This window comes from Artibeus jamaicensis, unplaced genomic scaffold, assembly GCF_021234435.1.
Source record: "Artibeus jamaicensis isolate MK-2021 breed Jamaican fruit bat unplaced genomic scaffold, CSHL_Jam_final contig_1028, whole genome shotgun sequence".
Classification (NCBI taxonomy): domain Eukaryota; kingdom Metazoa; phylum Chordata; class Mammalia; order Chiroptera; family Phyllostomidae; genus Artibeus; species Artibeus jamaicensis.
The window spans coordinates 7498462-7521224 of NW_026521201.1; the positions used below are offsets into that span (position 1 = coordinate 7498462).

The following is a 22763-nucleotide window of genomic DNA, read 5'->3' on the forward strand; positions in this document are numbered from 1 at the left end:
AGTTGTTTTTTATTTTTAATTTTTTTAATTGTTGTTCAAGTACAGTTGTCTCCATTCCCCATCCATCACTACCCACCCCCCACAATCCCAACCATCCCCACCTCTCACCCCCAATCCTACTCCCCTTTGGCTTTGTCCATGTGTTCTTTATACATGTTCCTGACAAACCTTCTCCCTCCCCCCATTATCCCCTTCCACCCATTATTCATAGTTTTAATATTCCTCTTTTTCTTAAATAAGTTATTTTAATATTTCATATAATGATGGTTTGATGATGATGAATTCCTTTAGTTTTTTCTTATCTGGAAAGCTCTTCATCTGCCCTTCAATTTATAACTTTGCCGGGTAGAGCAATCTTGGCTATAGGTCTCTACTTTTCATGACTTTGAATATTTCTTGCCAATCCCTTCAAGCCTGCAAAGTTTGTTTTGAGAAATCAGCTGACAGTCTTATGGGAACTCCCATAGTTAACTAACTCCCTGTAGTTAACTAAGTGCTTTTCTCTTGCTGCTCCTAAAATTCTCTCTTTATCTTTCAACACTGGCATTTTAATTATGGTGTGTCTTGGACTGGGCCTCTTTGCATCCATCTTGTTTGGGACTCTCTGTGCTTCCCAGACTTGCATGTCTATTTCCTTCACTAAATTAGGAAAGTTTCCTTTCATTATTTTTTTCAAATAGATTTCCAGTTTTTTTGCTCTTTCTCTTCTCCTTCTGGCACCTCTATGATGCAAATGTTAGAACTCGAAGTTGTGCCAGAGGCTGCTTATACTATCTTTAATTTTCTGGACTCTTTTTTCTTCTTCTTGTTCTGATTGGTTATTTTTTGCTTCCTTATGTTCCAAATATCGGTTTGGTTCTTGGCTTCATCTACTCCTCTGTTGATTCCCTATAAATTGTTCTTTATTTCAATTAATGTATCCTTTGTTTCTAACTGGGTCTTTTTTATGCTGTTGAGATTCTCACTAATTCCTTGAGTATCCTTATAACCAGTATTTTGAACTCTGCATCTGATAGATTGCTTATCTCCATTACATCTAGCTCTTTTTTCTGGAGTTTGATCTGTTTTTTCATTTAGGCCATTTTTTGTCTCCTAGTCTTGGCAGCCTCCCTGTGTTTGTTTCTATATATTAAATAGAGCTGCTTTGACTCTGTGTCTTGATAGTGTGGCTTAATGTAGTAGATGTCCTATAGGGTCCAGTGTCACAGCTTCCCCTATTATTTAAGCCGGGTACTGGAGGTGCACACTTTATGTGGGCTGAGGACTCTCCCCTGTCATAGTTGAGACTTGGTTGCTGCTGGCAGATCAGTGGAAAGGATTTACCCAGGCCAGTAAGCTGCAAGTATTGGCTGTGACCACTTAGTGCCAACCTCCACTTTCCGTGGAGGATCAGCTGTGCAGGGGCAGGGTGTTGGTACTCTGATATGGTCTGTAGCTGTCTATGGGATATTCAGGCTCTGATATTTCCCAGGTGGCTCAGGCCAAGCTGGGTTCCCACCTGTGGTTTGACTGGGGCCATGCACTATAGAGCAATCTGGGAGGTCTGCTACTTGTGCTGGGCTTGGAGACTCTCAGGCAAAGCCAAGCTGTGAATCTTGGTGGCTGATGCTAGTGGTAGGCCTGGGGCTCACTGAGGCCAGCTGTTGCTCGTTTGAGAGGATTTAGGACGTTGTGAAGCAGGAGCCAAGACCAACCATTCATATGGAAAAGCAGCTTGGGTGGGTCAGTAAGTTGGGTGGGGCAGAATCTCTGGGAGTCTGCAAGGCAAATCAAACAGTGCTAGCAAGGTTTGTGGAGTCTCAGATATGGCACCAACCTGTTGGCTCAGCTGGATGGATGTGTTTTCTTTACCGTAGCTTTATAATTAGTTTTAAAATTAGGTGGTATGAGTCACTTAAATTTGTTCTTCCTTTTCAAGGTAATTTTGGCTATTTTAGATTATTTTAATGTTCATATTGATTTTAGAATTACTTTCTTCTATGTCTAAAAGAAGTCTGTTCAAATTTTGATTGGGATTGTGTTGGATCTACAAATTAATATGGGGGAGAATATACATCTTAGCAATATTGATTTTATAACCCATAAACATAGTTGTATCTTTGTATTTTATTTTATCTTTGACATTCTTTTCACAATGTTATATAGTTTTCAGTGTAGAAGCCATGTATATATCTTTGTTAAATTTATATCTAGTATAAAATACAACATAAAAGTATCTCATGTTGTTTGATGCTATTGAAATTGAACCTTAAAAACAGTTTCAGACTTCTGCCCAAGATGGAGGCATAGGTGAAAATACTGTACCTCCTTACACAACCAAATTTAAGAACAACAAAGATTTAGAGACAAAAACACCAGAACAGACAGAAAATCGAACTGTATGGAAGTCCAACAATGAACCATTCATACAGACTGGTAAGAGGGGTAGAGTCAGCGGCTGGCGGAGAGGGGTCAAGGCAGGAAAAAGCAGTGGTTCGCAGTCCCGAGCTTGGGGAGGAAAGGAGCAGATCCAACCCAGTGAGGAGCACAAGGCAGCTGGCTAACCGCAGACACACATTCATGGGCAGATAAACCAGGCGAAAATGGGCAGCGGGAGAGACTGCAAAACTCAGGGCCCCAGTGATGGGAAATAAAGCCTAAAAGCACCAAATGAAAACACTTGTGGGGGTTGAGGTGCTGGGAGAGACTCCCAGCCTCACAGGAGAGTTCGTTGAAGAGACCCACAGGGACCTAGAATGCACACAAGCCCACCCACCTGGGAGCCAGCACCAGAAGGGCCCAATTTGCTTGTGGGGAGTAGCAGAGGGGACTGAAATTTGAGAGAGAGCGAAGCAAGCACCACTGTTCTCTCTATGACCCCATTCCCACATACAGCATCACAAACCACCAACTGGGTTGCCCCACCCTGGTGAACACCTAAGGCTCTGCCCCTCACTACATAACAGGTGTGGCCAGACCAAAAAAATTATGGCTCAAACAGAAGAACAAATCAAAGTCCCCAGAACCAATACATCTAAGCAACGAAGAGATAGCCAACCTATCAGATGCACAGTTCAAAATGCTGGTGATCAGGATGCTCACAAAACTGGCTGATTATGGTTGCAAATTAGATGAAAAAATGAAGGCTACACTAAGTGAAATGAAGGAAAATGCAAAGGGTCCAAGAGTGATGGAAAGAAAACTGGGACTCAAATCAATGGAGTGGATCAGAAAAAAAAAAACAACAACCAAACAGAAAGAAATGAAGTACAAGAATTCAAAAAAATGAGGAGAAGCTTAGGAACCCCCAGGACATCTTTAAACAGTGCAACATCTAAATTATAGGGGTACCAGAAGTGTAAAAGGAAGAGCAACAAGTGGAAAAGTTATCTGAACAAATAATAAAGGAGAACTTCCTCATTCTGGCAAAGGAAATAGACTTCCAGGAAGTCCAGGAAGCTCAGAGTCCAAAGAAGGTGGACCCAAGGAGGAACACACCAAGGCACATCATCATCACATTAGCCAAGATTAAAATGAAGGAGAGAATTCTAGAAGCAGTGAGAGATAAGGGGACAGTCACCTACAAAGGAGTTTCCATCAGATTGTCAGCTGATTTCTCAAAAGACACCTTACAGGCAAGAAGGGGTTAGAAAGAAATATTCCAAGTCATGAAATGCAAGGACCTACATCCAAGATTGCTCTATCTAGCAAAGCTTTCCTTTAGAATGGAAGGGTAGATAAAGTGCTTCTCAGATAAGATCAAATTCAAGGAGCTCATCATCACCAAGCCCTTTTATGAAATGTTAAAGGGACTTATCAAAGAAAAAGAGGATAAAAAATATGAACAGTGAAAGGACAGCAAACTCACAGTTATTAACAACCACACCTAAAAAAAAGTAAACTAATCAGACAGCTAGATCAGGAGTGGAGCCACAGAAATGGAGATCACATAGAGAGTTAGCAACAGGGGAGTGGGAGGAGGAGAGTGGGGAGAAGGTACAGAGAATAAGTAGCATAGATGGAGGGGAGAAAATAGACAGGGCAAGAGTAGTGTGGGAAATGTAGAAGCTAAAGAACTTATGACACATGGACATGAACTAAAGGGGGGAATGTGGGTGGAGGAAATGAAGGGGGGGAAATGGAACAACTGTAATGGCATTATCAATAAAATATATTCAAAAGAGAAAAAACAATTTTATTGTTCAATAATTTGCTGCTATATATAAAAACACAATAGATTTTTTATAATATTAATCTTGTGTTCTGTGAACTTGTTAAATTTACCCATTAGTTTTAGTAGTTGTTTTGCAGATTCTTGGATTTTATATGTAAATAAACATCTTGTCTGTGAATTAAGACAGTAAACCTTTTTGGTGCCTTTTATTTTGTTTTCTTGCCTTATTACAAGGATAGGTCCTTGCAAGGTCAAGTGCAATGTTGACAAGAAGTGGTGAAAGCAGACACCCTTGCCTTGTTCACATTCTAGAAAGAATTTATTTAATATTTCACCAGTAAAAGTCAATTTTTTCATAGACGTCTTTTATCAGATTCAGGAAGTTTCCTACTGTTTCTAGTTAAGTTTTGTCAAATGTTCTTTCAGCTTCTATTGAGATGACCATATGGTGTTGTTCCTTTATTTTGTTAATGTGATGAATTACACTGATTGATTGACTTTTGTAAATGTCAAACTAGCCTCACATTTTTGAGATAACTTCACTTTATGCTATTATTGCCATTAACCTCATACTTCACTAGCATACATTATGAAGCTTACAACACAATGTCAAATTTTTTTGCTTTAAATAGTTATCTTTCTGAGAAGCGAAAAGAATAATAAAGTCTTATATTAATCCACATATTTACTATTTCCTGTGCTATTTATTTCCTCATGCAGATTTTCCATTTGCATTATTTTTCTTTAGTCTAAAGAACTTCTTTAAGCATTCTTATAGTGCAGTTTTGAGGATGATGAACTCTGTTCTATTTTATCAAAAGTCTTTATTTCACCTTTTTGGGGGGAGGATATTTTTTCTACATACAGAAATTTGGGTAGATAGTGTTTTCCTTTTGGCATTCAGAAATATTATTTTATTGTTTTTTGTTTTTTACTGTTTCTTTTTTTACTTTTTGATTGAATTTATTGGGGTGGCATTGGCTAATAAAATTATATAGGTTTCAAAGTACAATTCTATAATACATCAATCTGTATATTGTATTGTGTGTTCAACCCCAAGTTAAGCCTCCTTATATCACCATTTACCCCACCTTTACCCTCTTCTACCTACCCCCATCTCCTTTACCTCAGATAATCACCATACTGTTTTCTGTGTCTATGCATTTTTTTATTGTTTTGGATGAGAAGTCAGCTATCATTCTATTATTGTTTTCCTATAGTTTCTTTTATAATTTTCTCTTATTCTTCAATTTTTTCAGCAGGTTTACTATGGTGTGCTTAGGTGTAGGGTTTTTTTTTTTTTTTTCTGTTTTCCAGCTTGGGGTTTGCTGAAATTCTTGTATCTGTTGGTTGATATTTTTTCACAAAATTCAGGATATTTGGGGCATTAGTTTTTTAAAAAGATTTGATTTATTTATTTTTAGAGAGATGGTGAGGGAGGAAGAAAGAGAGGGAGAGACACATCAATGTGAGACACATCGATCTATTGCCTCTTGCACATGACTTGACTGGGGACTAACCTGCAACTTAGGCATGTGTGATGACCAGGAATCAAACCAGAGATCTTTTGCTTAGCATAATGATGCTGAACCAACTTAGCTACACTGGTCAGGGCTGGACATTAGTTTCTGAATATTTTTTTTCTGTTCCATTTTCTCCTTTCTTTTGGGATTCCAAGGACCTAAGTTAGGCATCTAGTAACTTAAGTTTTTTTTTTTCAAAATGTGCTTTCTATTCTAGTTGATTTCTATTTATCTGTTTTCAAATTCACTGCCCCATTTTTCTTCAATCTGCTGTTAAGCCCATCCAGTAAAAAAGATTAAATATATTTAAAAATTTAAAAATGACAGTTAACATACTATATTAGTTCTAGGTGTACAACATAGTGATTAGAGATTTATGTAATTTACAAAATGACTACCTGGGTAAGTCTAGTACCCATCTGACACCATACATTGTTATTACAATACTACTGACTATATTTCCTGTGCTGTACTTTATATCCTCATGATTATTTTTATAATAGGCAATTTTCAGTTCTTAATCCCTTCATCTTCTCACACATCCCCACAACGCCCCTCCTATCTGGTAACCATTAATTTTTTCTCTTTATCTATGAGTTTATTTCTGTTTTCTTTGTCTGTTCATTTAGTTTTTTAGGTTCTTCATATAAGTGAAATTATACAGTATTTTTCTTCCTCTGTCTGAGTTACTTCACTTACATAGTGCCCTCTAGGTTCATTCATGTTGTCACAAATGTTAAGATTTCATTATTTTTTATGGATGAGTAACAGTCCATAGGGAACTGATCAGCATGGCAATGTCTAGTGTAGCCCAGCACCGAATTGGAAAAATGAGTAGGTGTGAGGTGGCACGCAGGACCCAGGCATGCAGACCAACTTTCCCATGGTGAACCAGGCTAGCATTGTACCTAGGCTGCTTTAAGGCTTGCTTTTGCCAAAATTCCCTCACCCTGAGTTAAGACTGCAGATGTTTAATGTATATCTCTGAAGCAACTCCCTAAAGTCTGTGCTAAGCCATCCCAAGAATGAAATGTAACCAGACCAATCACTTTTATCGTTCCCTTGCATTTTCAACATTTTTTCTTTGTTATCTGCAAGAAGTAATCACTTAAAGTAAACCTAAGTATAATGAATGAGAACCTTCTCTGATGTAATGCTACTGGAAAGCAATAAAAGCCTGTCCAGGCAAGGGTCAAGGTGTTCTCTCTCTCAAAGAGTGGCTGTGCCATCCCTTTTTCTCCACAGGACTTCTGCAGTTCGTGTGAATTTGTTCATAGTGCCTAAAACACATGGATGCTGCTGGCGAAGTCCACATCAACAGTCCATTGTGTGTATGTGTGTGTGTGTGTGTGTATACACACACACACACACACATAATAACTGAAGTGTCCATTGATAGACAAGTGAATAAAGAAGATATGGTATATATATCTTTACATACCATATCTTCTTTATTCACTTGTCTATCAATGGACACTTCAGTTATTTCCATATCTTGGCTATTATAAATAATGCTGCAAAGAGCATAAGGATTCATATGTCTTTTTGAATTAGTGTTTTGTATTTCCTTGGATAAATACACAGAAATAGAATTGCTGGGTCCTTCTTTGTGTCTTGTTGCAGTATTTGTTTTAAAGTTTATTTTGTCTGATATAAGTATTGCTAACATGGCTTCTGTTTAATTTCCATTTTCATGAAATATCTTTTCCATTCCTTCATTTTCAGTTTGTGTGTCTTTAAATTCGAAGTGAGTCTCTTCTGGACAGCACTATGTATGGGTCTTGTTTCTTAACCACATACCTACCCTATGTCTTTTGATTGGAGCATTTAATCCATTTACATGGAAAGTAATTATTTATAGATATGTAATTATCGCCATTTTATTATTCATATATTTGATCTTTTCTTCTTAATGAAGTCCCTTAACATTTCTTGTAATACTGATTTGGTGGTAATGTACTTCTGTAGGTTTTTCTTAACTGGGAAACTCTTTATCTGTCTTTACATTCCAAATGATAGCCTTGCTGGGTAGAGTAATCTTAGTTTTAGGTCCTTGTTTTTCATCGCTTTGATATTTTGTGTCAATTCTTTCTGGCCTGCATAATTCCTGTTGAGAATTCAACTGACAGTCTTATGAGAGCTCCTTTGTAGGCAACTAACTGCTTTTCTCTTGCTGCTTTTAAGATTTTCTCTTTATCCTTAATATTTGAAATTTTAATTATGATGTGTTTTGGTGTGGGTCTCTTTGGCTGTATCTTGTTTGGGACTCTCTGCTTTTCCTGCACTTGTATGTCTATTTTCTTTGCCAGATTAGGACAGTTTTCCATCATTATTTCTTTAAGTAGGCCTTCAATCCCTTGCTCTCTCTTTTCTCCTTCAGTACCCCTATGATGCAAATATCAGTGCATTTGATTTTGTCTCCAAGGTCCCTAAAACATCCTAATATTTTTTGATTTTTAATTTTTTGTTGTTTTTAAAATTACATTTATTGATTGTGCTATCATAGTTGTCCCAGTTTTTCCCACTTTTCCCCCCTTTCTCCAACCCCTCCAATTCCTCAGGCATTCTCCACACTGTTGTTCATGTCCATGGGTCATGCATATATGTTTTTTGGGTACTCTATTTCCTATGCTGTACTTTACATCTCCATAACTATTCTGTAACTACCAGTTTGTACTTCTTAATCTCTTCAGCTTTTTTCCCTATGCCACTGGCCCCCCTCTTATGTGGCAACCATCAAAATGATTGTTTCTGTTCTGCTTGTTTGCTTAGTTTGTTTTTTAGATTTAATTGTTGATAGATAGGTTTTTATTGCCATTTTCTTGTTCATATTTTTATTCTTTCTTCTTAAAGAATATCCTTTAACATTTCATGTGATACTGAAATGTGGTTTGGTGGTGATGAGCTCCTTTAGCTTTTCCTTGTCTGGGAAGCTCTTTATCTGCCTTTCAATTATAAATGATAACTTTGTTGGGTACACTAATCTTGTTATAGATCCTTGCTTTTCATCATTTTGAGTATTTCTTGCCATTCCACTCTGGCCTTTCTTTTGAGAAATCAGCAGACAGTCTTATGGGAGCTCCCCTGTAGATAGCTAACTGCTCTTCTTTTGCTGCTTTTAAGTTTCTCTCTTTGTCTTTGAACTTTTGTATTTTAATTATGATGTCTCTTGGTGTGGACTTTTTTAGTCTATCTTGTTTGAGACTTTCTGCACTTCCTAGACTTGTATGTCTATTTCCCTGACCAAGTTAGGGAGGTTGTCTCTCATTATTTTTTCAATTAAGTTTCCAGTTTCTTGTTCTCTCTTTTCTCCTTTTGGCACCTCCATGATACACATGTTGGTGTTATTGGAGTTGTCCCTGAATTTCCTTACACCATCCTCATTTTATTTGGATTCTTTTTTCTTCTTGCTGTTCTGATTTTTTTTTGCTTCCTTATGTTCCAAATACTGATTTTATTCTTGGCTTCATCCACTTCTCTGTTGGTTTCCTGTAAGTTGTTCTTTATTTTGATTAGTATACCCTTTATTTGTGAGTGGATTTTTTTATGCTGTTGAGGTTATCAGTAAGTTTTTTGAGCATTCTTATAACCAGTTTTTGAATTCTGCATCTGATAGATTGCTTTTCTCTATTTTGTTAAAACTTTTTCTGGGGTTTTGTTCTATTCTTTCATTTCAGCCATGTTTCTGTCTCCTCATTTTGGAAGCCTCCCTGTGGTTTTTTTTTTTATGTATTAAGTAGAGCTTCTATGTCTCCTTGGCTTGGTGGAGTGGCTTAATCTAGTAGGTGTCCTATAGAATCCAGTGTCACAGCCTCCCCTTTACCCAAACTAGGTGCTCGAGGTGCATCCACTGTGTGGACTGTGTATACCCTTCTGTTGTAGTTGAGTCATAATTGCTGTTGGCACATCTAGGGCCAGCCACTGCCAGTGTTCTCTCTGTGGTCACACAACATTAGCTACAAAACAATATGCAGATGGTTGCTACTTATGCTAGGCTTGGTGGTGCCTGGGTGAAGCCAAGCTGTGAACTAAGGCTGGCTGCTGCTAGTTCCAGGCCTCAGGCAACTTATTGAGAGGTATGGAGATGCTGAATCCAGATGCTGATTGTTTCAGAGAATTTAGGAAAATCTGAAGCATAGGCCAAGACAAGCCATTCGTTGGGAAAGCCATTTGAAACAGCTTTGGTGGGCCCAAAAGCTGGGTGGGACAGGGCCTCAGGGAATCCCCAAGGTGGGGATAACAGTGTGACCAGGTTGATGTAGTCTCAGATATGGCACTTGCCTGCTGGCTCTGTGCCTTTGTGGCGTGTGGGCTCAGAAAAGGAACAGTGGATTCTGCCAGCACTTCTGTCTATGGGAAAGCTATCCCCCAGCTCTTTCCCTGATGATACATAGTTCAGTTTCTTCCCATGTCTCTCTGGTGCTTTTCAATCTGCTGCCCTCATGCTGGAGCTCAGAGGGATTGAGTATGGGTAAGTCTGTGCATGGGCCCTTTAAGAGGAACTGCCAGGGAATCCAGCAATTTCTGTCTTCCACAGCCTGAATCCCCACTGGTTTTTGCACCCAGAAGTTATGGTAACTTCTCTTCCTGGCACCAGAACCCTAGGCTGTGTGGCCTTGTGTGAGGCTAGGACTCATCACTCCTGAGATATTCCTTCTGATTTTACCTATTACATGTGGGTGTGGGACCAGCCCATTCCATGTTTCCACCCCTCCTACCATTCTTGTTGTAGTTTCTTCTTTAATTCTGAGGTAGTAGGACTTCCATTGATTTCTGATGGTTCTGAATGATGGTTCTTCTATGTTTAGTTGTAATTTTGGTTTGGTTTTATGAGGAGGCAAGCCATGTCTACCTACCCTACCTTGTTGACCAGAAGTCTCTTTCTTTTCGCTGTTTCATTTAGTGTTTTCTGCTAACTTGTCTTCCAAATCATTGATTTGATCCCCTGCTTCATCTAATTTCCTGTGTTCTAGTGTATTCCTCAGTTTAGTTATTGTATTCTTCATTTCTGGCTAGTTCTTTATGTTTCCTATCTCTTTGTTAAAGGTCTTACTGAGTTCATCTACTCTTCCCCTAAGTTTACTGAGCATCTTTATAACCAGTATTTAGAGCTCTGCATCAGATAAATTGTTTGTCTCCATTTTGTTTAGTTTGTTTTCTGGAGTTTTGTTTTGTTCTTTCATTTGGGACATGTTTCTTTGTCTCCTTATTTTGGCTGAGTCCTGGTTTGTTTCTATGCCTTAGGTAGATCTGCTATGTCTCCAAGTCTTGGTAGAGCATCTTACATAGTAGGTGCCTTATGGGGCCCTCTGGCACAGTTTCTCTGGTCATCTGAGCTAGGTACTCCAAACTTGTTCCTTGTGTATGCCTTGCTGTCTTAGCTGAGCCTTTACTGCTGTTAGCACATCAGTGGGTAGAATTGATCCTCAGGCTGATTGGCTGTGAGGAATGGCTATGACTGTGTCTGAGAAGCTATTGTGTCAGGGCTGATCCCACTGAAGATGATTCACTTTATGGGGGCTCTGGTGCCTGCTGAGTCTACCCTTTGGGTGTGTCTTTTGTAGAGGTGGTTGGGTGGTGCCATGTTGTGGTCTTAAGCTTGGCAACAGGTGCTGCTTGGGGGGTACTCTGGTGCAGGCCAAGGTCAGCTGCTGCCTATGTCAAGCCTGGCGTCACTTGGTATGAGCTACAGAATGATCTGTAGATGGTTGCTTGCATGTGCAGAACTTGGAGGTGCCTGGGAGAGGCTAAGCTGAAAACTGAGGCTGGTTGTCACTAATGCCAGGCTTGCAGCTGCTTAGCAAAAGGTACAGGGCATACCAAGCCAGATGCTGCTCATCTGGCCTTTTCTTACTCAGTTGCAATCCCTACTGGTTTTCATAGCCAGGAGTTATAGTGACTTCTCTTTCCTATGCAGGAAGCCCAGTGTGGGGCTGGGTCCCCTGGTTCTTCAGGGAGCATCTCTGTGCTGAGATATCCCTCCTGATTCTGTACTGCCACACATGGGTGTGGGAACAGCCTCTTTTGTGTCTCCTCCCCTTCAGTCTCAACATGGCCCTTTCTTTATATCCTTGGTTGTAGGACTTTTGTCCAGCTAGTCTTCAGGCTGTTCTCACTGATGGCTATTATGTAATTTAGTTATAATTTTGAAATGGTTATAGGAGGAGCTCAGCGTAATGTTTACATAGTCTGATATCTTGACCAGAATTCCCACCCAGTAAAAATTTCATTTCAGAAACTGTATTATTTAGTTCTAAAACTGTATTTGGTTATTGTGGAAATTTTGTACTGTGTCAAATCAACTAAGCTGAATTACATTTCCAGATTCACTTCCCTATATAGTTCCAAGTTGGGACTGGCCAAAAGAGAAGCTTGCATGAGATTTTTAAGGCAGAAGTGAAGAAGAACCATTTTACATGCTGAAGATAAGTATCAGGCATGTGTAGCTTGCTCTGAGCTGTTGGCTAACCTACTTGGCCTGGGTAAACAGCCACATTTAAGGTTTCTTCAGAGCTGCCACTGGATCTCCTCCTTCAGTTTCTCTGAGATCTGAGCCCTGCAGCTTCGGGTGGAAAGCACTAGCTCTATCTGCAGGTCACTGACATCATTGTGGATGGAGGTAGTGAGAGACAAATTTGGATTTTAGTTTTTCCTCATAGGTTCCTGTGTTTCCTCATGGGTTTCAGTTTGCTCTTGCTTCCACCACATGTCAAACAGTAATAATTTCTTTGCTGAGATTCCCCATCTAGTCACTTATTATGACTACTTAAAAAAAAAAGATTTTATTTATTTATTTATTTATTCATTTATTTATTTATTTATTTAAAAGAGAGAGGAAGGGAGGGAGAAAGAGGAGAGAAACATGTGTGTGGTTGCCTCTCAGGTGGCCCCCACTGAGGACCTGGCCTACAACCCAGGCATGTGCCCTGACTGGGAATTGAACTGGCGACTCTGGTTCACAGCCCGCGCTCAACCCACTGAGCTACACCAGTCAGGTCTACGACTACTTTTTTAAAATTCCTTGTGCAAATGTATCATATAGGCTTTAATGTCCCTCTAATTTAAACAACTGGGTCATCTCTGAATCCATTTTAAGATGTTTTTTCTTTCAACTATGTGTCACATTTTCCCATTTCTTTACATGTCTGATAATTTTTATTGTATACTGACTATAGTAAAGAATAGGTGGTAGACATATTGTCTCCCTCTAAAGAGTGTTGATTTTTATTTTATCAGCAGACAGATTATTGGCTGCTCATCTGAACTTATGGAGCTTGTGAATTGGGTCTGTTTCAACTTCATTGTTAGTCTTAGGGTGAATCCCCAAGGTCTTGACACATAATCTGCACCCCTAAAATGTCACTCTTCTGTGTTCTCAAAAAATTCTTGAGGTGTTTATTAAGCTTCTCTACCTCAGTGTGACTCAGACTTCAAGTTGTCCCCACTACCATATAGGCAGCAGCTGAAATCCCCTTCGACCTTTGTTTCTGCCTGCTTTTGGTCACTTTCATGTGTCTTTAAATGTTTGTTTTTTTATATATTTTTCAGATTTATAATTGTCATCTGCTGCAAGGTTAGTTTAAATGCAGACTACTCCCTCATGATCAAAATCAGAACTTTGAGGTCATCTTTTAAGACTAAAGCAAAAGAAAGGGAGAAGGAGGAGGAGGGATATACCTGAATCTCATTAACAGAAAGAGAAAGCTGGAGAGGTTTGGAGGATGAAAGTAAAGAAGTATCATAACAATCTCTCCCTTTAATAGATTGCCTCCTGTGTGTGTGTGTATGTGAGAGAGACAGAGAAGGAGAGAGAGAGGGAGAGAGAATGAGAATGAGAGGTTACCACAGAGCACTCTAATTTGTCTCCTCGAATCCAGTACATAGGGATTAGAAGGCAGAGGAACATTTGGTGAAGCTGCCCTAATGCCTGTGCCAGCTGCTGGGTGTGTGTGTGTGTGTGTGTGTGTGTGTGTGTGTGTGTGTGTGTGTGCCATGCACTCACTTCAGCAGGGTTAACTTGGAAGAGTCTGAAGGCCAGTAAAAAACACCATGTGTGCCTCTCTCCCTCCCCTGCTACTAAATATTTGTTCTACACTATCAGACAACATGAAAGTGAAAGGGTCTAGGATAAGATGTTCCAGGATACTCTGCTTTTCTGAATTTCCTTTAATATGTGTCCCAGGATGCTACTGATGAGTTAAGAATTATGATGCCTGATATTGGTCCACATTTTGGGGGTAAATATCTTTCTGTCAAGGTGGTAAGTAGGAGGCCTGCAGGCCAAACTTGGACTCTTTACAAGTTTGATATGCTAGATATTGGCTCAGATTGTGTTTATAACATTTTTGGAATTAGATGCACACATTAAAAAAAATGGATTCCTAGCTGTCTTCTTTAGATGGCACATGTACTCTCCAGTTTATCTTAGTTCTGAACACCCCTGGGACTGGGGCTTATCTGCTTCATTCACTCACATTTCTGAACATGGCCTGTCTGGCCCCATAGGTTTTTGAGTTTGTGAGTCCTGCTCTGAATCATGCTGGAGTTGCTGCTACTGTCCATGGTCATGTCACCATAGTTACCTGTCTGGAGTTTAGGGGAAATTTAGAAAGGCCTGAATAATTGGTGAGAAATAAGGATGCATGCCAAATCTCCTGGGGAAAACAACAAAACACGTTATCACCCACCATGAGGATGGCTTGAGTGATAAGAGGAATACAATAAATTGTTTTTCCTCCCCAGGCCTTTCTTGTTTGGCTTCCATGGAGGTCTGTGCTTTAAGAAAGTTTCCCTTAGCCTAAACTTTGCTTCCACTGAGGAACAAGCTTGTCAGGTGGGATGAGCCACTGAGCTGAGGGAGGGCTGGGAAAGATTGGTAGGCAAGAAAACAGAGAGACTGACTGTTACCCTGTGAAAGGAGAGGACATGCAGGAGAGACAGAGCAGTTGGTGGTGAATGAAATGGAGCATTATTGGGAAAGAGTGGCATCATTATTGATCAAAGCAGTAAGAGGCTGGGTACTGTGACAGCAGGCTTTATTCCCCTGTGACAGCAAAACATCCCCCACACACAGTGCAGGTGCAGTGGCTTCTGGCATGAGAGTAAAGAGAGGAAAGATTAAAGAGGGCCAAATTTTGATGTGATGGGGTAAAGGGAGAGAAGAAGACAATAACTTGTAAAGATAAAATAGTAATGCTATTCTAAAGACACTCTTGGGAAATCTTAAGGCTGAAGGGTGAGCTGAGAATTCAGGATCAGTCCTACAGAAAGGCTTTATACATTAGTGGTCAGGAGTGTGTGGTCTAGACTCCGATCCATGGGGATCTGATTCTAAGCTTTGCAGTTAATCATCTCAGTGACCCTGGGCAAGTTTTTAACCTGGAAATTTCTTCATCTGTAATATGGGGATAGGATAGATAGTACCTACTATAAGATTGTAAGTATTAAGTGAGTGAATGCCTATTAAGTGCTTGGTCCAGTTTCTAATAAATGTTAGCTGCCATTATTAGTTATTATTATTTTGTTAGTAGTAGTAAGGCACAAACATGAATGTGTTATGAAATGTCCATCGTGGTGTGACGATGGTCCTCATCACTCTATTTCTTTATGTTTAAGCATCATGTGTCAAGAAGACATTATTAAATTGCAGATTTGACTTGGATGATTTATTAGCAGCAAAGAACAAATTTCAAAGGGATGGGCAGGGGTTTCAGGAGCAGTTCAGGCTGCCTGGATGTGGTTAGGACTCTCCCATGGTGGTTACAAGAAGTGCTAAGGCAGCATGAGAAGGAAAGGATGGTCGACAAACCACACTTACTTCATAAGCTGGTCTGAATTCAATACAGTATAGCCACATTCAAATCAGTCCTGAAGTTGCCGTATGCCATGGGCATGTTCAAGTTTTCCTTATAGTACAGAAACAAGTGCTTAAAAGCTCTGGTAGGGCTGGGCTAGGAGAGAGCTCTCTTGTGCACAGGAGCTGGTGTCTGGTTGGGATCAAGGTGGAGGCTCATGGAAGAAACCTCTATTTTTTTTCTGGATCAAGAGAAGCAGCTGCCTGCAACTGATGGTGTCACAACACTGGTACTGCCAAGTTTGCCTAAAGGAGGCCCTTCTCAGCCCAGAACTTATAAAAAGAAGGCAGCTGCCACAGAAATCAGATATTGGTCCCAGTGACAATCAGTCTGTGAATTTCAAAGGAATCGTATGAATTGTTTTTCCTTCCCAGTGCTTTTTGTTTGGCTTTCATGGAGGTTTGTGTTTATCGAACTTGGGTCTAATTGTTGTAGACAGATGCCTCTGTTCTTTTAGCTGAGACAGATGGGCAACAGGAGGAGGTGGTGGGGGTGGCTATGAGGGAGGAGGTGACATTTGTAAATATGTGAAGGGACAATGGAAATTCACTAAAAATGCATCAGAAATTTTTAAATGAGAGGGTGAAATGATCTTTTATGTGCAGGTCTATAAAGACAGTTGGTGAGAGTATTGATTCTTGGGCATCTGTGGTTACAGTGGATAAAAATCAGCTATAGAGAATAACAATTATTTTTAACATCTTCCTATAGATTGTGTTTTATAGGAACTACTAGAAATTTGCAAAATTAACTGTCACCTTTTTCTTTTCTATCATAAACAACAAAAGGGCCAAGTAGCAGGCAGCATAAGGAAGAAAGAAGAGTTGTAAACTATTCGGGCTGGCCTACTGCCTCAGACAGTAGTTACCAAAGAACCCAGCACTGATGTGAACAATATTTCCTTGTCCAGATGCTTCTCTGGGGCTGAGGCACACTTGGATATGCTTTTTAATCAAGCCCTCAAGTCCCAAGCTCTAATTTAGCTAAGTCCAAGTTCCTTGTCACCACCTCAAACCTCAATTAATGGCAATATTGCCTCTTGGGATTAGACCCTGGCTCTTTCCCTCTAGCACCTTACCCCTTTGTCCAGTGGAACCTTCACATCCATAGAGAGAGAACCTGTTTCCCCATTGATCATAGCTGTTCTCAGCTTTAAGAAGAAAGATAATGAAATTAGTTCCTTCACACTAGAGAGTGGACCTTTACTGACCAGATTGGAGGTGATCCCTAGGAACACTTTTGGTTCTTCCCTTTTTCTTCTGAACGGGATATTGAGAGGTAGTAGTGAACTGATTCTAGGCTCCATTTAGATTATAGTTCTGAAAATTCACTAAGATAATGTTCCAAAGTGGACTGATATATGAGGGAACATGGTGTCATAGTACCTTTAGATAATTTCCTCTAGGATGCGCTACTGACACCAAAAACCAGACTAAAACATCACTAGAACTTCAACTCTGTAGCTTATAGACATGAACTCATGCAGCCTCAGTGATTCTTGTGATTCAGGAAGATATTTTTATATTTTTAGAGTTTTTTAAAGAATTGCTCATTAAAGGAATTTTCTGGGTTGGGCTTGGAAAGGCTCCCCTGAGAGGCATAGAGCAACCTTGAAGCTTCCAGTCATGCAGTTGACTCTGTGTTGGCAGTAGAGGTACACCAGCTCCTCCCACTTCCCCACTCACAGTTTCAGTTCGATCTTCCCACTCCACCTCAGAAAGGTCCACACTGTTGTAGTTAGGTTTGGGTTTCAGTTTCTTCCCCTCTCTGTACTACAGTGGGCATGTCAAGAAGAAAAACATGAGGTTAACGTAAGACCCTGCTCATGTTTCATCTCTTCTATAAAGCCTTATAGGTATGTTTATATGATAAAAAATCTCACTGATTTCTTAAGGTTATCTGGGCCAACTTTTAACCCAATGCAGAGCTTCCCTGTCAACATTTGTGACAGATGGTCTCTCGGCCTCTGAGTGAATATTTCCCATGGGAGGAGCTCCCTCCTTTTGAGTCAGGTTGTCATAATTTTGGACAGCTCTGAATGTTAGAAAGTTCTCCTTCATACAGAACAGAAGTCTGCCTCCTTGTAAGTTTTACCCATTGGTCTTAGTTCTTTCCCTGGAGCTTCATAGACTGTCTTCCCTTTGATAACCCTTGAGACTTCTGAAGGTGCTTGTCCCTCCTAAGCCTTCACTTGCAGGCTAAATATTCCTAATATGCAGATGCCTCAAATCCCTCTGAATATGCTTTATTTTGTCAGTGTCACTCCCAAAATGGAGTGCCCAGGACAAAAGTCAGTATTTCATATGAAGTATTTCATATAGACAGAAGTGCTAGCAGTGGCCATTGTTTATTTTATTTTTCATGAGCTCTGCCCCCATAGAGCCTGCAGGTATCATATCTCCAGAGCCTGCAGGTACCATATCTCCAGAGCCTGGAGACCATATCTGAGTCTCCATCAACCTGGCTAACACTGTTTGCCCACCCTAGTGATTCTCTGGGACCCCACCCCACCAAACTTTCAGGCCCACCCAAGTTGTTTCCAGTGGTTTTTCATATGAGTGGCTTGTCTTGTCTCATGCTTCAGGCTTTACTAAAATCTCTTAAAACAAGCAGCATCTGGCCTCAGCAAACCCCATACCTCTCTCTAAGTGGCCCCGTGCCCAGCAGTAGAAGCAGCCAGTTCAAAGCATGTGGCCTCTGAGAACCAAGCAGCATGCTTGGTTCACAGCATGGTCTCTCCTGGGCACCTTCAAACCCAGCACAAGTATGGCTACATCTGCAGATCACTTTGTAGCTCAAACCAGGTGGCACTGGGCAGAGCACAGACAGCAGCTGATCTTGGTCTGCACCTCCTGGGATGTCCCAGAGCCAGCACACCTAGTGGGCAACTTCAGACTACACTGAAGTGCCACACAACTACCTCCACAACAACACACTCAAGGGGCAGACTCAGCAGGCACCAGAACCCTGCCTGAAGTGAGTCCTGCTCTGTGGAGTGGGCTTCTGTACAGCTGATTCTCCACAGTGGTTGGTGGTCATAGCCAGTCCTTGTAGCTGATTGGCCTGGGGATAAATCTGTCCTATTGATGTGCCAATAGCAATCAAGGGTGTACACAACTACACAGTGGTGGTGGGGTGCACTTGGAGTGCAGAGTTTAGGTGATTGGGAAGGTTGCCCAACTCCCTACAGGGTACCTACTACATTAGTACACTCTATCAAGATCAGGAATTGTAGCAGCTCTACCTAATACATAGAAACAAACACAAGGAGGCTGTCAAAATGAGGAAACAAGAAATATGACCCAAGTAAAAGAACAGAAAAAAATAAACAAAACTAATACCAGATGCAGAGTTCAAAACACTGGTTATAAGGATACTCAATGAACTTAGGGGGAAAGTAGTTGAATTTACAGAGAACTTCAACAGCATAAAATAGGGCATGGAAACTATAAAAAAAGAACTAGTCAGAAATGAAGAATACACTAACTGAAATGAAGAATAATTTATGGGTGATCAACAGTGGAGTAGATGAAGCTGAGAATCAAACCAACAATTTGGAATATAAGGAAGCAAAAACACCTAATCAAAACAGCAAAAAGGAAAAAGAATCCATAACAATGAATACGCTGTAAGGAGCCTCTAGGAAAACTTCAAGCATACCAACATTTGCATCAAGGAGATTGATAGGAGGAGAAGGGAGAGAGTAAGAAATTAAAAACCTATTTGAAAAAATGATAGAAACTTTCCTAACTTGATGAAGGAAATAGAATTCTAGAAAGTGCAGAGGGTCATCAAAAGATGAACCAAAAGAGGCCCACACCAAGACATATCATAATTAAAATTCAGAGGATGCTGGGAAGATGGCGATGGAGTAAGATGGAGCTGATACTAGCTCCTGTACTCATGGGTGAAAATCCTGGCAGATCTATAGAGAAACAGCACAATAAACCATCGGTTACCCAGCATTTATGAAATTAAAAGACCAGAGATTGTGACCGATGCTGAAATACCAGACAGCGGCAGAGTCAGCTACTGGAGCTGGGTCTCACGCGGCCCCTGTGCTGTTGCCAGAGCAACGGGCCTGGGAGCCGGGGAGTCAGGTACAGAAGCTGGACACTCCAAGCCCCTGTGATGGTCCTGGGAGACAGAGGAGTCAGAAACCGGAGCGGGGACAATCTCAGCCCTTGTGCCGATGCCATAGCTACTGGCCTGGGCAACGGAAGGGTCAGTTGCAGGGGCTGGGACACCAAAGGCCCCTGTGACGCCGCCAATAGAGACAGGCCTGGGCCCTGAGGAGCCAGCTACGGGAGCCGGGACGTTCACAGATCCTGTGACGCTGCCATACCGACAGGACTGGACGCCGGGGAGTCAGGTATGGAAGCCAAGACACTCCAAACCCCTGTGATGCAGCAGAAGAGCCATCTACGGGAGCCGGGAAGTTCTCAGCTCCTGTGCCGCTGCCATAGCAACGGGACTGGACACCGGGGAGTCAGGTACGGAAGCCTGGACACTCCAAACCCCTGAGACAGCCCTGGGTGGCAGAGGATCCCTCTACAGGAACTGGGATGTTCTCAGCCCCTGTGCTGCTGCCATAGCGACGGGACTGGACACTGGGGAATCAGGTACGGGAGTTGGGACATTCTAAGCCTCTGTGCCACTGCCTTAGAGACAGGACTAGACTACGGGGAGTCAGGTATGGAAACCGGGACACTCCAAACCCCTGTGACAGCCCTGGGCAGCAGAGAGAGCCAGATACAGGAGCCGGGACATTCCCAGCCTCTGTGCTGCTGCTGCAGCACGGGCCTGCAGTAACGGGCCTGGGTGCTTGTGGAGGTGGCTACTAGAGCCGGGACATTCAGCAGTGGTAGGCGACCAACGCAGGGACCAGCGCGAGGACCAGTGTGAGTGTAGGTAGAGACGAAGAACATCAAGAAACTTCAAGGAGTCTGCACCACTGAACTTCACAAGGATCATACCACAGAAGTTTACACCATAAAACCAGGGTTTCAGAACAGATCAATTTTAGAAGCAGAGACTAACAAGAAGAGTCTCAAACAATGGGAAGACAAAGAAACAATCCCCAAATGAAAGAAAAAGCAGAAACTTCAGAAAGAATGTTAGATGAAATAGAGGCTGATCAACTATCAGACAGTGAATTCAAAGCACTGGTTATTACGAAGTTCAAAGAGCTCACAGTGAACTACCAGAAACTACAGGGGAACTATAATGATCTCTCTGCAAACTACAGCAACATGAAAAAGGAAATGGAAATTATCAGCAAGAGACAAGAGGAAATGAAGAACACAATTTCCGAATTGAAGTACACAGTAGAAAGTTTCCAAAGTAGGATAGATGAAGCAGAGGATAGGATTAGTGAGCTGGAGGACAAGGTAGAAAGCATCTCACAGAAAGAGCAAGAAAATGAAAAGAGGCTCAGAAAGAATGAAGAGGGATTAAGAGAAATGCAAGACAATATGAAACGTAATAATATCCGAATAATAGGAATACCAGAAGGAGAAGAAGAAGAACAAGGGATAGAAAACGTATTTGAACGAGTAATGAGAGAAAATTTTCCTAATTTGATAAGAGAAAAAGTCTCACAAATCCAGGAATCACACAGAGTCCCAACCAAGAGGAACCCAAGGAGGCCCACTTCAAGACATCATCATCAAAATGGCAAAATTCCAAGACAAAGAGAGAATCTTAAAGGCAGCAAGGGAGAAAAAAGAAATAACATACAAGGGAGCCCCAATAAGGTTAGCTACTGACTTCTCAATGGAAACACTTCAAGCAAGAAGAGAATGGCAAGAAATATTTCAAGTAATGAGAACCAGAGGCCTACAACCAAGGCTACTTTACCTAGCAAGGCTCTCAATCAAGATAGATGGCCAAATAAAGAGCTTCCAAGACAAAAGAAGTCTAAAAGAATATGCCTCCACCAAACCAGCTCTACAAGAAATACTAAAAGGACTGCTTTAAGGGAAGGAAGGATAAGAGGGAGACAGAGAGGAACACAGGTACAAAAATGGCAATGAATAAGTACCTATCAATAATAACCTTAAACGTAAATGGATTAAATGCTCCAATCAAAAGACACAGAATAGCTCAATGGATAAGAAAGCATGACCCACACATATGCTGCCTACAAGAGACCCACCTCAGGACAAAAGATCATCACAGACTAAAAGTGAAAGTCTGGAAACAAGTTTTCCAAGCAAACGGACAAGAAAAAAAAGCTGGGGTAGCAATTCTCATATCAGACAAAATAGACTTAAAAAAAAAGGCTATAAAGAGAGACCCAGAAGGTCACTTCATTATACTCAAGGGAAGAATCCACGAAGAAGACATTAACATTGTAAACATACATGCACCAAACATAGGGGCACCCAAAAATATCAAGAAAATCTTAGAGGACTTCAAGAAAGATACTGACAGCAACACAATTATAGTAGGGGATTTGAACACCCCACTATCAAAAATGGACAGATCTTGCAAACAAATTATCAACAAAGATATTGTGGCATTAAACAACACCCTAGATGAAATGGACTTAACTGATATATATAGAGCCCTTCATCCCAAAGAAGCTAAATACACATTCTTTTCAAATGCACATGGAACATTTTCAAAGATAGACCACATGATAGGACACAAAACGAGCCTCAAAAAATTCAAGAAAATTGAAATCATACCAAGCATCTTCTCTGACCACAAGGGACTGAAATTAGAAACCGACCCCAAAGAAAAAAACCCAAAGCACCCAAAAACATGGAGACTGAATAGTATGCTATTAAACAACAAATGGGTCAAGAATGAAATTAGGGAAGAAATCAAAACATTTCTGGAAACAAATGAAAATGATCTCACAACAACCCAAAACTTATGGGACACAGCGAAGGCAGTCCTGAGAGGGAAGTTTATAGCAATACAGGCCTACCTAAAGAAAATAGAAACATTTCAAACAAACAACCTAACTCTACGCCTGCAAGAACTCGAGGAACAACAACAAAGACAGCCCAGAGCAAGCAGAAGGAAGGAAATAACCAAGATTAGAGCAGAATTAAATGACATAGAAACTAAAAGCACAATTTTAAGGATCAATGAATCCAGGAGTTGGTTCTTTGAGAAGATAAACAAAATAGACAAGCCGTTAAGTAGGCTCATCAAGAAAAGAAGAGAGAGGACACAAATAAACACAATCAGAAATGAAAGAGGAGAGATTACAACTGATAC

At 40.8% G+C, this 22763-nt stretch overlaps 1 protein-coding gene across 8 annotated transcripts in view; it reads right to left on the reverse strand.

Annotated features, from left to right (window-relative positions):
• Nucleotides 1–22763, reverse strand: part of CACNA2D4 (calcium voltage-gated channel auxiliary subunit alpha2delta 4) — a 125207-nt gene that overhangs the window by 69715 nt on the left and 32729 nt on the right. For all 8 annotated transcript variants that reach the window (XR_008391096.1, XM_053662715.1, XM_053662718.1 and 5 more), the window contains exons 18-19: nt 17216–17302; nt 16609–16680 (exon numbers count right to left, since the gene is read on the reverse strand). Coding sequence is in view for 7 of the 8 variants with exons in the window: in XM_053662715.1 (XP_053518690.1) it covers nt 16609–16680; nt 17216–17302 (159 nt within the window). In the remaining variant the exon portion in view is untranslated. The remainder of the gene's footprint in view (nt 1–16608; nt 16681–17215; nt 17303–22763) is intronic.